Genomic DNA, 19043 nt, shown 5'->3' with positions numbered 1-19043 from the left:
GGTGGGTAGAGCGGCCGTGCCAGCAGTTTGATTCCCGGCTTCCGCCATCCTAGTCACGTTGTGCAAGACACTTCACCCTTGCTCCTGATGGGTCATGGTTAGGTCCTTGCATGGCAGCTCCTGCCATCAGTGTGTGGATATGGAAATAGTGTCAAAGCACTTTGAGTACCTTGAAGGTAGAAAAGCTCTATACAAGTATAACCCATTTACCTATCACTTGCCAGTGTCTCGAGGAGAAGTTAAATTTGGAGGCACGTCAAGCGATATTATGGGTCTGGGAGACTACTCCTACGTGTATAATGGTATTGTTAAATTAACTCATCTCAGATTGTGAACATTAAAACTAAATGTTATCTCTGTAAAGGCAACATTTGTGATGCAGCTCTTGTATCAGACTTCAATATATAGGACATATTTCAAATTGTCATTCATTATAGTTTGTATTATTCATTTCATTTGCAAGCACACATTATCCATTATGTTGTTTGAGCCTGCTGGCCATTCTTGGATGAATTCGGATCTGACTCATGAAAAAATAATGGGATGATATTTTTAGAAAATGTCTTGTCTTTTTGTCTTTCACCCCAACAGACTATACTGTATTTGATTCTGATGGCTTTGAGCACTGTTAAATTGTAAACACTGGCCATCATTTCAGACTTCTGCCAAGTGGAGCTGCGACTCCTGGCACACTTCTCCTCTGACCCTGAGCTGCTTCGCATCTTTAACAACCATCAGGCAGACATCTTTGCCATGCTTGCCTCTCAGTGGTGGGTTTAACACACAAACACACACATATGTGTGTATATTTTGAAAAACTTGATTTATTTCAGTAATTGCATTCAAAAGGTGTAACTTGTACATTATATTCGAAGAGTTCCTCAACAGCTAAACACATATCATTTACAATACTACAGCTGATATTTTTGTCCACATACAGAGCCACACCTCCTCCTCTCTTATTTTTACGGTTGGTGCAAAACATTTCATACCCATTTAATTCAAACTCATTACTTGTATTCTCATTCATTCATGTCTCTGAAATACCTATAATATTAAATGGAGATTTGAATTGATTCAAATAGTCCTGGATATCATCAAAATGAGAGTATAGACTCCTGCTATTAAAATGTACTAAAGATATGTTATTATCTTGCATAAATGTTTTATCAAATGTGACGTCAGTATAATATAAACAATCATTGTTGGTGTTTTGAGGAGCATTTCTATCTGGGTCCATTTTGCTCATAAATCTTTGTGATTTGTAGTTGATGTGGTCTGAGAAACTGATCGATTCCAAATTGTGGGAGTTTATCAAATCTTCATTCTCCTCTATTTCAGAGGAGAATTCACTATCAGAACTATCCATATAGAGTTATTTCAGAAACATGAAAGGAAGAAGAGGGTGTGTGATCATGGTCAGATAAATCATTCCTCTGTTCATGAAACATGAACAAGAGAAGAGGGCATATGGTCAAGGACTGTGGGCCACAGACACACAACACAAACATGCACACAACTGGACCATTCAAGCAAACACATAAACAATCTCTCATCCACACACACACAAACATACACTCGTACACTGCAGGCAATAAAATAAACATGAAAAAACACAACAAAACAAAAAGCTCCCCCCAAGAGCTTCTAAATATCCAATTGCAAAAGTAAAAAACTAAAGAAGTAATATTAACAAAAAAATATACATATACAGGTAAAAGCCAGTAAATTAGAATATTTTGAAAAACTTGATTTATTTCAGTAATTGCATTCAAAAGGTGTAACTTGTACATTATATGTATTCATTGCACACAGACTGATGCATTCAAATGTTTATTTCATTTAATTTTGATGATTTGAAGTGGCAACAAATGAAAATCCAAAATTCCGTGTGTCACAAAATTAGAATATTGTGTAAGGGTTAAATTTTGAAGACACCTTGTGCCACAAACTAATCAGCTGATTAACTCAAAACACCTGCAAAGGGCTTTAAATGGTCTCTCAGTCCAGTTCTGAAGCCTACACAAACATGGGGAAGACTTCAGATTTGACAGCTGTCCAAAAGGCAACCATCGACACATTGCACAAGGAGGGAAAGACACAAAAGGTTATTGCTGAAGAGGCTGGCTGTTCTCAGAGCTCTGTGTCCAAACACATTAATGGAGAGGCAAAGGGAAGGAAAAACTGTGGTCAGAAAAAGTGTACAAACGATAGGGATCACCGCGCCCTGGTCAAGATTGTGAAAAAAAACCCATTCAAAAATGTGGGGGAGATTCAGAAGGAGTGGACAGCTGCTGGAGTCAGTGCTTCAAGATCCACCACCAAGAGACGCTTGAAAGACATGGGTTTCAACTGCCGCATACCTCGTGTCAAGCCACTGTTGACCAAGAAACAGCGCGAAAAGCGTCTCACCTGGGCTAAGGAAAAAAAGAGCTGGACTGCTGCTGAGTGGTCCAAAGTCATGTTTTCTGACGAAAGCAAATTTTGCATTTCCTTTGGAAATCGAGGTCCCAGAGTCTGGAGGAAGCCAGGAGAGGCACAGGATCCACGTTGCCTGAAGTCTAGTGTAAAGTTTCCACCATCAGTGATGGTTTGGGGTGCCATGTCATCTGCTGGTGTCGGTCCACTCTGTTTCCTGAGATCCAGGGTCAACGCAGCCGTCTACCAGCAAGTTTTAGAGCACTTCATGCTTCCTGCTGCTGACCTGCTCTATGGAGATGGAGATTTCAAGTTCCAACAGGACTTGGCGCCTGCACACAGCGCAAAATCTACCCGTGCCTGGTTTACGGACCATGGTATTTCTGTTCTAAATTGGCCCGCCAACTCCCCTGACCTTAGCCCCATAGAAAATCTGTGGGGTATTGTGAAAAGGAAGATGCAGAATGCCAAACCCAAAAACGCAGAAGAGTTGAAAGCCACTATCAGAGCAACCTGGGCTCTCATAACACCTGAGCAGTGCCAGAAACTCATCGACTCCATGCCACGCCGCATTAACGCAGTAATTGAGGCAAAAGGAGCTCCAAGCAAGTATTGAGTATTGTACATGCTCATATTTTTCATTTTCATACTTTTCAGTTGGCCAACATTTCTAAAAATCCCTTTTTTGTATTAGCCTTAAGTAATATTCTAATTTTGTGACACACGGAATTTTGGATTTTCATTTGTTGCCACTTCAAATCATCAAAATTAACATTTGAATGCATCAGTCTGTGTGCAATGAATAAATATATGTTACACCTTTTGAATGCAATTACTGAAATAAATCAAGTTTTTCAAAATATTCTAATTTACTGGCTTTTACCTGTGTGTGTGTGTGTGTGTATATATATATATATATGAACATAATGTCATGGCTGTGTTGAGTTTCCAATACTTTCTACAACTCTTATTTTTTTGTGCTAGAGTGATTGGAGCACATACTTGTTGGTCACAAAAAACATTCATGAAGTTTGGTTCTTTTATCAATTGATTATGGGTCTACTGAAAATATGACCATATCTGCTGGGTCAAGAGTATACATACAGCAATGTTAATATTTGGTTATATGTTCTTTGACGAATTTCACTGCAATAAGGCGCTTTTGGTAGCCATCCACAAGCTTCTGGCAATATTCTGGTTACATTTTTGGCCACTCCTCTTGACAAAATTGGTGCAGTTCAGGTAAATTTGTTGGTTTTCTGATACGGACTTGTGTCTTCAGCATTGTCCACATTTTCTCAATGGGGTTTAAGTTCAGGAGTTTTGGAAGGCCACTCTAAAACCTTAATTCTAGCCTGATTTAGCCATCCCTTTACCACTTTTGACATGTGTTTGGGGTCATTGTCCTGTTGGAACACCCAACTGCACCCAAGACCCAACCTCCGGGCTGATGATTTTAGGTTGTCCTGAAGAATTTGAAGGTAATCTTCCTTTTTACATTGTCCCATTTAAAGCACCAGTTCCATTGGCAGTATAACAGGCCCAGAGCATAATACTACCACCACCATGCTTAACGGTGTTCCTGGGATTAAAGGCCTCACCTTTTCTCCTCCAAACATATTGCTGGGTATTGTGGCCAAACAGCTCAAATTTTGTTTCATCTGACCACAGAACTTTCCTCCAGATGGTCTTATCTATGTCCATGTGATGTCAGATGAAACAAAAACTGAGCTGTTTGACCACAATACCAATGTCAAAAATTAAACCAGAAGCTTGCCAGAAGCGTCTTATTGCAGTAAAACTTGCCAAGGGACATGTAACCAAATATTAACATTGCTGTATGTATACTTTTGATCCAGCAGATTTAGTCACATTTTCAGTAGACCCATAATAAATTCATAAAAGAACCAAACTTCATGAATGTTTTTTTTGACAAACATGTGCTCCAATCACTCTATCACAAACAAATAAGAGTTGTAGAATATATATATATATATATATATATATATATATACAGTGTGTGTATATATATATATATACTGCACATGCACCATTGGCAGTCTTCTTGCTCAAAGACTGCAAAGAAAGGTCAACTTCCCCTAAAATGTCAAATAATTAACTATAGTTTTTATAATTTCATTGACTAAATATGCGCGACAATAAGTTGAATTTCTGTTCAGAATCAGCTACTTTTGCAACAGCTGATGTGACTTTCTTCTCGTTGATAGTGGTACCGTCACAGTGCATTAAACAGTGTTGAAGCTGAGCATCTATTGACTTCAGTGGGACAGCATAGAGATGGTTGTTCCACTGCAGCCAACCTAGACAATCATCGGCTTTGTCCCGCTCATTGGATGCTTGAAGTCTCTGGAAGTGTATGTAAAGTGGGCTTGGCTTCGGCTGGCCTGGACGCTGAGCATGATGATTAGATGATCTGTCTGAGTCTAAATGCCTTTTTAATCGACAGTAAAATTAGTGAATCAGCAATCTTGAAGTATAAACCACTGCCCGAGCATTTTTCAAGTTTCATTCGGTTGTTCCGAGTTGATATGGAGAATTTTACAATCTTTTAAGTGACGTTTTCTTTGTAAAATCTAGCATCTTTATACAAAACCCAAAACCAGTGAAGTTGGCATGTTGTGTAATTCGTAAATAAAAACAGAATGCAATGATTTGCAAATCCTTTTCAACCTATATTCTATCGAATAGACTGCAAAGACAAGATATTTAATGTTCGAACTGAGAAACATATATATTTTTTTTTTGCAAATAATCATTAACTTAGAATTTAATGGCAGCAACACGTTGCAAAAAAGTTGGCACAGGGGCATTTTTACCACTGTGTTACATCACCTTTCCTTTTAAACAACACTCAGTAAACGTTTGGGAACTGAGGAGACCAATTTTGAAGTTTTTCAGATGGAATTTGTTCCCATTCTTGCTTGATGTACAGCTTAAGTTGTTCAACAGTCTGAGGTCCCATACCATCACAGATGCTTGCTTTTGAACTTTGCGCCTATAACAATCCGGATGGTTCTTTTCCTCTTTGTTCCAGAAGACACGACGTCCACAGTTTCTAAAAATAATTTGAAATGTGGACTCGACATACCACAGAACACTTTGCATCAGTGGCCCAGCGAAGCCGGCAGCGTTTTTGGGTGTTGTTGATAAATGGCTTTGGCTTTGCATAGTAGAGTTTTAACTTGCACTTACAGATGTAGCGACCAAATGTAGTTACTGACAGTGGTTTTCTGAAGTGTTCCTGAGCCCATGTGGTGATATCCTTTACACACTGATGTTGATTTTCGATGCAGTACCGCCCGAGAGATCGAAGGTCCGTAATATCATCGCTTACGTGCAGTGATTTCTCCAGATTCTCTGAACCTTTTGATAATATTACAGACCGTAGATGGTGAAATTCCTTGCTGTAGCTAGTTGCGAAATGTTGTTCTCGTTGCGAAATGTTGTTCTTAAACTGTTCGACAATTTGTTTACGCATTTCTTCACAAAGTGGTGACCACTCGCCCCATCCTTGTTTGTGAATGACTGAGCATTTCATGGAAGCTGCTTTTATTGTATACCCAATCATGGCACCCACCTGTTCCCAATTATCCTGTTCACCTGTGAGATGTTCCAAATAGGTGTTTGATTAGCATTCCTCAACTTTCTCAGCCTTTTTTAAAACATGTTACAGGCATCAAATTCCAAATGAGCTAATATTTGAAAAAAATAACAAAGTTTTCCAGTTCAAACATTAAGTATCTTGTCTTTGCAGTCTATTGAATTGAATATAGGTTGAAAAGGATTTGCAAATCATTGTATTCTGTTTTTATTTACGATTTACACAATGTTCCAACGTCTCTGGTTTTGGGGTTTGTATCTTGTTTCTGTTTTTTGAGACTGCATTCGTGTTTAGAGAGTAGCTGAAAATGACCATCCATTACTTGAACGACCAGTAGCCGCCACTGAAATGCACCAACTGTTCCTCTTATCTTTAAATTTAAAACTTTGCAACCCCTGTTGTTATGACAACTACGCTAACTACATCAATTGCCCTCTATCCTCCACGGGTGGGACACCCCTGAGCTAGAGGAACTTTTTGAACATTTTTGGTGAGAGTGTGTCTTTATATGTTTGTAAGAGATTACAGTGCACTTAGACGTAAACTGATTACCACATTAGCTGCACCATTGTGTCTTCCGAATTATCTCACTTTAATAAATGTAATATCACTCAATATGCCTGATCACTCGTTTTCGCTCTGTGTTGGCCCTTTTGTCTCATTTGTATTTTTGATTCCTGTCCACAAGTTCTCCCGTCTTTTTCCTGCAATCTTCTAATCCTCTTAGTCATTCAAAGGACAACGGGTTCCGGGCCAGGCTGTTAAAAAAGATAGAATTCAAGTGTGTGAGAGCGGCAGAAAAACAATTAGTTTGCCGCCAAATGATTTCTGGCCACCACCGAATGAGAGTCTTCTTTAATTTAGAAAGTCACTTATCTTCTTAAGACTTGGACAAAATTTGAACATTTTATTCAAGCTGCTCATCTGAAAGTAGGATCAATGAATGCGTGAAAACAGCCTACTGAAATCTAAATTTGGCTTCTTTGGAAATTAGCAAGGATTAGGCGACGCCCACCACAGCAAGTAAAATTTTGTTGTAGATTCAAATAAAAGCAGCACATTTTTGTTTTATGTCTCGGTCTATTGACCTTGAAGACAGAATTCAGGCAAAAAGGATGCTTTGGTTTGATTCCTACAGTGTTGCTGATGTTGATTATCCAGCAGGGGGCAGTGAAAATCCAGTAGACTAGAACTCTGTTTGAAGTTTTAAAAAGTGTTAACTGATCTCAACCTGTGCGGTTCACTTAACATTTATCTTTGTATGTTCTATGAATAATAGCCAAATTTTGACGATCTAAAGATAAATAAATGCTTTAGTGAATATGCGGGAATTGTATGTCATGCCCTCTCAGGCAACAGACTGTTTTTCAGAGAGCTTGATAAAAGGCACCCTGACATGGATGTGGCAGCTCCCCCTGGCCCTCAGAAACCCCACTTTGTGGGATGTTTTCACTCCTCACATTATCTGTCACTTCTTGTTTACTGCTTGCTTCCTTTTGTGTCCCTTTGCCTTTCCATTTTTATTTCCACCATTTATGTTTGCCTTGCATCTATGCAACTGTATGTTTCAAGTAAGATTCATTAAAGTATTTTATTTTCCAGGAAGGGAGTGAGCGAGCAAGAGGTGACTTCAGAGGACCGGGAACACGCAAAGCGCATTGTGTACTCTCTTGTGTACGGAGCAGGTTAGTATAAAATGTGGGTAAAAACTTTTTGACTTGGGGGCCGCATTGAGCTAACAAAATTTGTCCGGGGACCGAAAGCCATCTGCATGTAAAGTAACAATATACAAACACATATACAGTATAGAGCCTATGTGTGAATATATAGATATTATATTAATATATTATATACATATATGATACATTTATATTATATATACACATATAGATATGAAATATATGTGTAATGTAATTAGATAAGCATCTAAATTTGATCTAGAAATCACTACACTAACTTCAGTTTTTTTTAAATTATTATTTAGTGTCTCTTAACTATTTGTGATGTCTCAGAGTGATCTGTGATCACGTTTACACAGCTGTTTTTACACGTAATCTGCGATCGCAATGCTTTAAATAAATGATAAATGGGTTGTACTTGTATAGCGCTTTTCTACCTTCAAGGTACTCAAAGCGCTTTGACACTACTTCCACATTTACCCATTCACACACACATGCACACACTGATGGAGGGAGCTGCCATGCAAGGCGCTAACCAGCACCCATCAGGAGCAAGGGTGAAGTGTCTTGCTCAGGACACAACGGGCATGACGAGGTTGGTACTAGGTGGGGATTGAACCAGGGACCCTCGGGTCGCGCACGGCCATTCTTCCACTGCGCCATGCCGTCCAAGTCTACATATTAATTTCATACCAAGATTGAGGAGGCAAGTTTGCCAAACATGTAACAATACAGTTCAAACTGCAATAAAGCCATATTTTCAAGTGTAATGGCCAAAACACTGTTGTTACACACACACATATTATGACACTTTTTTGTCACACAGCAGAGCGTTGATTGTGACGTTACAACAATCTTTTGTCCCAAAGTAACACTTCAGTTTGCATTGATTGAATTAAGCTATAACAGACTGAACAACTACACATAACTTCAACTACTTTCACTTTAACCCACCCCCACGTTAGAATGCGACGACAATGCAATGTGAAGTATAAACGATAAAACATATATCAAGAATATGTAAAAAATGTTCTCCTACCTTGTTTTGTAATAAATCACAAATATCAAGCAGCTTCAATCAATCAATCAATCAAAATGCGCCAAACATGGGAAAGTGTGGAGAGGGTGTTTTGCATATATTACCCATCATGCACTGTAAGGAATTAATGTGTAATTTAAAATTATGTAAACGTGTTTTATAATGTCCACAAAGTTCAATGACCAGGAGGTGTGTTATGTCCGACCGTGCGTTGACTTTATTTGTTGGCTATAGTTAATTTACCCCATGAGTGGGAAAAGTCTTTTGGATTGGGTCATATATAATAATGTTGTGCCCAGAAGCCAATCTTCTTGCTTCTTGATGGCACAGTTGTAAAAGTTGACCATTGATTTCTGCGGAATGTTTGCGCATTTTAGTTTCCTTAAAAATAAAAGACGTTGTTGGGCCTTTCCGACTGTAGAAGCAGTGTTAGTGTCCCAGCATAGATCTTCTGTTATGTTCACCCCTAAGAATTTGAAATGCTTGACCCTTTCTACGAGATTGTTAATTAAAAGTGGAGGGTGTTTGTTCTGCCCTTTCCTGCGGAAGTCTACAATTAATTATTTGGTTTTGTTAGTGTTAAGAACCAAGTTATTGTTAGCACACCATGAAGCCAGCTGTTGGACCTCTGCATTGTATGCTGTCTCATCATTATTACTGATGAGCCCAAGCACCGTGGTGTCGTCGGCATATTTGACAGTGAGATTGGATGTTGAAGAGGCTATGCAGTCATGTGTGAAGAGGGTGAAGAGCGCAGGGCTTAGCACACAACCCTGTGGGGCACCGGTTTTGATGGTGTGGCAGAAATGTGCTCGCCTATTTTCACATACTGTGTGCGATTCGTTAAAAAGTCTAAAATCCAGTTGCAGAGGAAGGTGTAAAATGGTGTGATACAGAAGAGACAGGGCTGTTTAATAGATCACAGCAGTCCCCAGATAAGTAAATTAATACTTCCCTTTGTTACTGTGAATAGCATCGGTCTCACTGTCCGAGATAACTGAGAAAAAAAAATCATCAAATTATCATGAACCGTACCTCAGATGTTGACCAACAAAACAAACGAGGATGACGCATGCATGAAAAAAATAAGTACACAAGATGAATGTATAATACTCAGCGTGTGCGTGTGCCACGTGTGACCCATTTATGCGTCCCACACATGCTTTTTACCGTGAGTGCACATGGACTGTTTTTGCATTAGCGACGTATACCGTAGTTATCAGTGACTTAAAACCACCATATTCTCCTTGCTTAAGGTGGTGCAACTGCGGGCCAGTTTCACACAAATGTACATGCAGTTGGGACTTCTGCTCACTTGTAAAACACAACCTAATACTAAAACATTTGAGATTTGTTGAAAAAATTGGTTTCTGTTATGTTAAAAAGTCATTTTTTTTAATAATGCATGTGCATGTGTTAGTACATAATGCATCCATGTGTGCATGTGTACATTGTGCTTCCACCTGTGTGATGGAGGAGAACCTGTGCTTTAATGTCCATCCGCTACTCTTCACCAGGTTTTACTGCCTGGCGGGACTACTTAGAATACTTACCGGGTACTCTAGATTTACAGATTTTTTCCAAAGTGTCTTAAAGGCACCACAATGTTAACATTACACATTATTTTCATAAACTGTATAATGCTTCATTTGTTTAAGTACTTGACCCCCATAGTATATGATTTACTGTAAATGCAAGAAAAGATGAAGCAAGAGTATGATGAAGTGATAAATAAATAAACACAGTTTACACAATATTCAATAATGAAGCACCCACAGGTCAAGGCAAGTGTGGTAATGGTTAGAATGGCAAGTGTGACCAGAGAGAGATTGGGAATTGTACATTTCTTGTAGGCAAACCATACAGCCTGGAGGACGGGAGAGGAAGAGAGCGAATGTAGGGAACAGGGGAACGGCGACGAGTGGGTGGGTGGGGCCGAGCTTGCAAAAAGGAGGGAAATGGAAAGACAAATGGAGGGAGCTCCTGATCAGCATAGACAGACAGCTCCTGGTGGAGGGATGTGTTGCCATGGATACGGAATACTAGGATGAAGCTTTCTCTATAAGACAATAATCAGGCCATGCAGGGAGGAGGGACATAGCTGTGCTGTAGACACATACATATACTGTACAAAAGGGTCAGGTGATTACAACAGATTTGTATGTCTTTCGTTTTAATTACACGTTGACCTTTTATAGCAGAGGGGCAGGAGGAATCCCACTCATAAAGGTAAAACCAGACTAAAAGACAGGAGGGCAACCTCGAAAGGCCGATTGCTGTGTGTATGAGAATGGCAGGGGAGCATTGGTAACTCCCCAAAATGACCTAATTTGACTAGAATGTGGTTTTTGCAACACACATACTATAACTATACATCCAGAGATATTACTATATTACTGGTAACCTTAGTCCTTGTGTATAGTGTAGAACAGTAGTTCCCAAACTTTTTTCACCAAGTACCAACTCAGAAAAAAATTGGCTCTCCAAGTACCACCACAATGACAAAGATTGAAATACAGTAGTGTAGTAGGTCTAAGTAATCATTAAAACGAGGCAAAGGTTTTATTTAACTAGTATATTTGATATTGTTTAGCACAGTAACATTAGGCGCAGTTGGAACAGTAACACTGTGTTTTAATATAGGAAAATAAAACATTGCACAGTACTTGTATTAAGTGATTCTTTGGCATACCACGAAATGGAAGCATACCACTAGTGGTTCAAGTACCACAGTTTGAGAATCACTGGTATAGAACACACACTGCTACTACAATTTATAGATATATAGTAATGTACACCAGTGAAGCCTATACTTCTCAGAACTACACCCCTTCAGATATTTGACCTGAAGCCATGTACCGAGTACCCCTGTACACTTAAACATAAGTCAGTGTTTAAGCACATAATGAAAAATCTTTCTCTGAATTATTTCTCGCCTGTTTGGTGTATTTACGGTAGTTTGTTATTATATGATTGATTTTTTTGGGGGGAAAAAATCTTTATAGAAAAGTATGCCTTGTTTGTCACTTAATCAATGTGCACACATTTCTTTGCACACAACACATGCTCGCTGTATCTTTTCACTTATCTAGCTTTAGTGCGTAAAATTCACTGGCTCGTATGTATTGTAGTAGCCTTTTAAAACATCCTCTGCCATGTCACTGATGTTCAGAGAAACAGTGTTGTTTAATAAAGGCATGGTCTGTATAGATTTTCTGACCATAAAAAAATCATGTGGCTTATTTTAAAATGAAACATAGTTGGTTTCTAATAATCTGCGTAGCACTAAAGGTTTCATTAAATTGTGCAACAGAACTTTTGTACCTATAACACATTGTCGCCAAGTAAAATCAAATTCAGACGTATAGTACTGGTACAGTCAAACAAATTACAGGCTCATAGCTCAGAAAATGCAGTCATTAGTAACAGCACCATGTAAGAAGACCAGCTCTCACTTAGCTCACAATATGAATGATATTTGTAATATCTTTATTGATTCCCATCCAAATTGTGCCTTTAATTTATTACAATTCTGAATCGATGAAAAATGTTCAAGAATCGATTTCAAATACAAATGTTTTCATTATAATTTATATATCGAATAATATATTGCGATAATCATTTGGAATCGAGAATCGATTCATAACTCGAAGACTCAGAATTGAATTGAAAGTTGCTAGATTCACATCCCTGTTGTTTATTCATATAACTCACACAGAACAATGAACAACTTTGTGCTAGTTTCCTTTCTTCGTGTGCAGGATCAATAGGCATTCGACGCTCTTCACAAGATGAGGCGTTCAAGAGCAGGTTGTACCTCCAGGTTTATAGATGCTCATGTATTCACGCTGTTTTTAATTTTTATTTATGAACTGCCTAAAATTTGCGTACCCTACTTTAGGACCCTTGGCTGTACAAATAGTATATCTGCACATTGCCATTACACATGCAGTACATGAATTATACACTGAACAAAATATAAACGCAACACTTTTGTTTTTGCTCCGATTTTTCATGAGTTGAACTCAAAGATCTAAAACTTTTACTATATACACCAAATAGCTATTCCTCTCAAATATTGTTCACAAATCTGTCTAAATCTGTGTTAGTGAGCATTTCTTCTTTGCCAAGATAATCCATCCTAATCTTGCACAGGTGTGCCTTAGGCTGCCCAAAATAAAAGGCTACACTAAAATGTGCAGTTTTTTCACACAGCACAATGCCACAGATGTCGTATTTTTCGAGGGAGCATGCAGAGCTGTTGCCCGTGAATTGAATGCTAATTTCTCTGCATAAGCCGTCTCAAAAGGCGTTTCAGAAAATTTGGCAGTACATCCAACCAGCCTCACAACTGCAGACTACGTGTAACCACACCAGCCCCGGACCTCCACATCCAGCAGGTGCTTCTCCATGATCATCTAAGACCAGCCCCCCGAAAAGCTGCTGCAAAAATTGGTTTGCATAATCAAAGAATTTCAGCACAAACTGTGAGAAACTGTCTCAGGGAAGCTCCTCTGCATGCTCGTCGTCCTCATCGGGGTCGCTAACTGACTGCAGTTCCTCGTCATGACCGACTTGAGCGGGCAAATGCTCACATTCGATGGCACCTGGCACATTGGAGAGGTGTTCTCTTTACGGGTGAATCCTGGTTTATTACTGCTCAGGGCAGATGGCAAACACTGTGTGTGGGAGAGGGGTTTGCTGATGTCAATGTTGTGAATCGAGTGTACCCTGGTGGGGGTTGGGTTATGGTATGGGCAGGCGTATGTTATGGACAACGAGCGCAAGTGCATTTTATTGATGCCATTTTGAGTGCACAGAGATACTGTGACGAAAGGCCCATTGTTGTGCCATTCACCCGAGACCATCACCTCAGGTTGCAGCCTGACAATGCAAGCTGCATGTTGTAGCATGACAATGCATGGCCCATGTTCAATCACTCTATCAATCAATGTTTATTTATATAGCCCTAAATCACAAGTGTCTCAAAGGGCTGCACAAGCCACAACGACATCCTCGGTACAGAGCCCACATAAGGGCAAGGAAAGGAAGGATCTGTGTTGCAAGGATCTGTACACAATTCCTGGAAGCGGAAACCATCACAGTTCTTGCATGGCCATCATACTCACTGATGTTTGGTATGCTGTGAATCGGCGTATTTGACAGCGTGTTCCAATTCCTGCCATATTCCAGCAACTTTGCACAGCCATTGAAGAGGAGTGGACCACTTTTTCACAGGCCACAATCAACAACCTGATTAACGCTATGCGAAGGAGATGTGTTGCTATGCGTGAGGCAAATGATGGACACACAATATGCTGACTGCTTATCTAACTCCCCAGACTCCCAATAAATCAAAACTGCACATTTCAGAGTGGCCTTTCATTGTGGGCAGCCGAAGGCACACCTGTGCAATAATCATGCTGTTTAATCAGCATCTTGATATGCCACACCTGTGAGGTGGAATTGATTATTTTGGCTAAGAGGAAATGCTCACTAACACAGATTTAGACAGATTTGTGAACAATATTTGAAGGGAATAGGTATTTTGTGTATATAGTAAAAGTTTTAGATGTTGAAGCTCACCTCACAGAACTAATAGACAAAAAAACTCCTTTGTCCCACACGCCATTAGACTGTACAACTTCTCTCTGCGGGGGAGGGTGGGTAATAGGATGACAGGGGATGCAAAACAATAACAGTGCAATACTTTTTCATAACATGGTCACTACTGCCTAGTTTCTCTTGTTATATTCTTATTTTACTGTTATATTTTTTTCTCATTGTTGCTTTTTATTTTTATTCTATTGTAATATTTTTCTATTTTGTTTCCATTAGTGTGTGAATGTGTGAATGCGTGTGTGTGAATGTGGAAATAGTGTCAAAGCGCTTTGAGTTCCTTCAAAAAGGTAGAAAAGCGCTATGCAAGTACAACCCATTTACCATACCTCCATTATTTACTTTTTACTTTTTAAATTCGATCTCAATTTTGTACACTGCAGCTGGAATTTTAATTTTCCTGAGGGAACTCTCCTGAAGGAATCAATAAAGTACTATCTATCTATCTACTATGAAAAATGGGAGCAAAAACAAAAGTGTTGCGTTTATATTTTTGTTCAGTATAGATGGATATTTTCCACAAAACTGGAACCAATAAATAGTCCAACATTTGAGGTGAACTAATACTTTGTGGTGTCTTCTTGCAGGCCGTGAGCGCCTGTCCGGCATTCTGGGTGTGAGCGTCGAGCAGACCGTCCAATTCCAAGACACCTTCCTCCAGACGTACCGAGAAATCCAGACCTTCATTCAGACGACCATCCAGCAGAGCCACAAACAGGGTGTGTCTCCAAAAATAAGCCAGTTATCCTAAAGCAGTGGCCCCTAACCATTTTGAGCCCACTTACAAGCTTGTTTTTGTCAAACATCTGACTGACTAAGACAAAGATGAGCTCCAAACCTCATAGTCATCTAATGTGAGATAAAACAAAGACAAGCAACATATCAATAGAAAACACACTAGATGAATACTAACCATCTGCCCGATGATGATGATAGTGTGGTTTGATGTGCGTGAGTGACAGGCACATACATTAAGTTTTTTCAGCATTGTCTTATTTTGGAGGTGGTCAGCGCCTAAAATCCCGTCTTACACAAGTCATTGGATGGGAATGGCACAGTGGAAAAATTTCTCGACAGTTCCTTTAAACCTTAATCTAAAATAACAGAGCAAAATTCTTCCCACACAAGCAGTGGATTTGTCGCATTACCCTGCTTGGAAGCAATTAAACCAAACTTCAAGTAGTTAATTCCTGCCTTCTTGCCTTGCATTTATATCTTCCTTGGCCTGTGAAGTAAATTTAAGTAATTATGAAAAAAAAAAGACACATTATTTCTAAAATGCATATGCATTTTTTTTATTTGACATATATGTGTGTCATTTGTTTGAATGTTTTTTATTTTGGCATTAGTTTCGGCCCTGCCCAGATATTGGGTTGTAGAAGGTTTATCTTGCCTGGGTCAGCATTTTCTACAAACACATGACTCATTCTTATATATGTTATATTATGTGTGTGCACGTGCCTGTGTGCATGCAAGCTTGACTGATAATGCACATGCATTGGCAGGAGTAAAATAAACAGCAGTTTGTCAATACCTGGCACACTTAGATATTTATATTGGACCTTAACTGCCAACACAGCACACCTGAGACTTGGACACACTCACACAACCACACTACTGCAGTCAAGTCTGGACACCTTGACAAATAAGTCTTCCAACTTCAGCCTAATTTAACCTATGCTCTTATTACTTACCATCCTATCTTTCTGATTAAAAAAAAAAGTGTACCTTGTTTTTATGCACCCATTCTTCCCTCAATCTACCACAGAATTCAAATTGATTAAACACCCCAGCCCCTAACCTGCCTTGTACAGTAATCTATTCTGGCTGGGATGATACCTCACATAGTATTTACTTGGGTGTTTTATCTCTCCGACTAACGAGACTCTACGTGCAGGCCGCTGTCAAATTTGTTGGAAATGTTTTAGTCAGAGCATAATGAATGTACAGTACACAGACACAATCCAAATATATCAAATAATGTACATTAAATAGCTTTTTGACAGAGCTTGTATTGGATCTCAGTAGGTTGTGCATGCTGAAATGATGTGACACCACCATTCAGAGGAAGACAATAGGCAGCGAATCATTACTGTTCAAATGACTTGTTCACTTGAGAAGGATGCCTCAATTAAAACAATATGGAGAAACACTGGAAAGGTACTACATTATGTAAAGGTCTCATATAAACTGCTAAAAAAAGGAGGGGAACATTAAAATAACACATGCTAGATCTGAATTAATGACATATTCTTATTAAATACTTTTGTTGTTTACATAGTTGAATTTGCTGACAACAAAACTTACACAAAAATGATCACTGGAAATCAAATTCATTAACCCATGGAGGTCTGGATTTGCCATCACACTCAAAATTAAAGTGAAAAAACACTACTGACTGTCTATTCCATTTGCACAACAGCATGTGAAATTGATTGTCCGTGTTGCTTCCTAAGTGGACAGTTTGATTTCACAGAGGTAAAATTGACTTGGAGTTTACAATGTTTTGTTTAAGTGTTCCCTTTATTTTTAAGCACCGTAGTTGAACAGTTATCAGCTAAACCTGAGAGGTCCTACAAAGTGCCTTTTTCAAAATCTAGCCTAGAAGTCAGAACGTAGACGGTTAAAATATTATTTTTAATAAGCCCTAATGGAGACACTGAATTTTGTGTGTTTTATTTTTTGTGTGTTCAATGCTTATTAGTTGTGTTTGACCAGAGACAGAGTATGTCTCCAAGATGCACTTTCTACATATACATTGTAAATCTGCACTTGTCCAACATACATAGATGCCCTACTGTACGTCATACAACAACATAACATTACAGAGTGGAACAGAAGAACACAAATGTTAGCAACACTGGCATTTATTTAACAGTAGCATCTTGTTAAATAAACTTACAGCTCCTGTGTATGTAGCTGACTGCTGGATAGCTGGCACAGCTCCAGGTTGCATTTCAAGATGTGTAGCAAAGCCTACTTTTTTCTTTCAACCAAGTGATAGGGTTTAAGGACACATAATTTTTTATAACATCAAATTGCTGGGTTGCACGTGACTTTACATCTGGAGGCCATATACTCGGGCGGAAGCATTAGGTCAAACATAGCATAATCCCTAGTAAGCAGTTTAAAAGCAGAGTATACATTCTGCATACATGCACTGTACTTGCCTGTGGAAAATGTTCCAATAGGAATTTTTTAAAAATGTATTATAGTTGCTAAGATGAGCCATTATTAAGTCGAAAATATTTTTAAAAACACAAGAAGTTCTTTAAACCTGTCACTCTTGTCAAGTGGAACTCAGTCAACGACACAATCAAGTTTGCCGTGACCACTTTGTCATTGTCTGTATAAACTGTAAAAGCCTGTTTATGATTTAATTGCTTTCCTTATCCTCCATCTCCTTGTATATACAAACCCCGTTTCCATATGAGTTGGGAAATTGTGTTATATGTAAATATAAACGGAATACAATGATTTGCAAATCCTTTTCAACCCATATTCAATTGAATGCACCACAAAGACAAGATATTTGATGTTTAAACTCATAAACTTTTTTTTTTTTTTTGCAAATGATGATTAACTTAGAATTTCATGGCTGCAACACGTGCCAAAGTAGTTGGGAAAGGGCATGTTCACCACTGTGTTACATGGCCTTTCCTTTTAACAACACTCAGTAAACGTTTGGGAACTGAGGAGACACATTTTTTAAGCTTCTCAGGTGGAATTATTTCCCATTCTTGCTTGATGTACAGCTTAAGTTGTTCAACAGTCCGGGGGTCTCCATTGTGGTATTTTAGGCTTCATAATGCGCCACACATTTTCAATGGGAGACAGGTCTGGACTACAGGCAGGCCAGTCTATTACCCGCACTCTTTTACTATGAAGCCACGTTGATGTAACCCGTGGCTTGGCATTGTCTTGCTGAAATAAGCAGGGGCGTCCATGGTAACGTTGCTTGGATGGCAACATATGTTGCTCCAAAACCTGTATGTACCTTTCAGCATTAATGGCGCCTTCACAGATGTGTAAGTTACCCATGTCTTGGGCACTAATACACCCCCATACCATCACAGATGCTGGCTTTTCAACTTTGCGCCTATAACAATCCGGATGGTTCTTTTCCTCTTTGGTCCGGAGGACACGACGTCCACAGTTTCCAAAAACAATTTGAAATGTGGACTCGTCAGACCACAGAACACTTTTCCACTTTGCATCAGTCCATCTTAGATGAGCTCAGGCCCAGCGTAGCCGACTGCGTTTGTGGGTGTTGTTGATAAGCGGTTTTCGCCTTGCATAGGAGAGTTTTAACTTGCACTTACCGATGTAGCGACCATCTGTAGTTACTGACAGTGAGTTTCTGAAGTGTTCCTGAGCCCATGTGGTGATATCCTTTACACACTGATGTCGCTTGTTGATGCAGTACAGCCTGAGGGATCGAAGGTCACGGGCTTAGCTGCCTACGTGCAGTGATTTCTCCAGATTCTCTGAACCCTTTGATGATATTACGGACCATAGATGGCGAAATCCCTAAATTCCTTGCAATAGCTGGTTGAAAAAGGTTTTTCTTAAACTGTTCAACAATTTGTTCACGCATTTGTTGACAAAGTGGTGACCCTTGCCCCATCCTTGTTTGTGAATGACTGAGCATTTCATGGAATCTACT

At 39.2% G+C, this 19043-nt stretch overlaps 1 protein-coding gene across 6 annotated transcripts in view; it reads left to right on the top strand.

The window, feature by feature from the left end:
* poln (polymerase (DNA directed) nu) overlaps window positions 1-19043 on the top strand; it is a 42097-nt gene that overhangs the window by 18771 nt on the left and 4283 nt on the right. For 4 of the 6 annotated variants that reach the window (XM_061961010.1, XM_061961011.1, XM_061961015.1 and 1 more), the window contains 3 exons: window positions 659-770; window positions 7643-7725; window positions 14965-15096. In XM_061961010.1, coding sequence (XP_061816994.1) covers window positions 659-770; window positions 7643-7725; window positions 14965-15096 — 327 coding nt within the window. Of the gene's footprint in view, window positions 1-658; window positions 771-7642; window positions 7739-14964; window positions 15097-19043 lie in introns of those variants that run through there. The other 2 variants (XM_061961013.1, XM_061961012.1) reach the window with 2 other exon arrangements.

This window comes from Nerophis lumbriciformis, linkage group LG05 (assembly GCF_033978685.3).
Source record: "Nerophis lumbriciformis linkage group LG05, RoL_Nlum_v2.1, whole genome shotgun sequence".
NCBI lineage: Eukaryota > Metazoa > Chordata > Actinopteri > Syngnathiformes > Syngnathidae > Nerophis > Nerophis lumbriciformis.
Note: the sequence above shows the minus strand (reverse complement) of the source record. Positions and strands in the feature narration are given on the sequence as shown.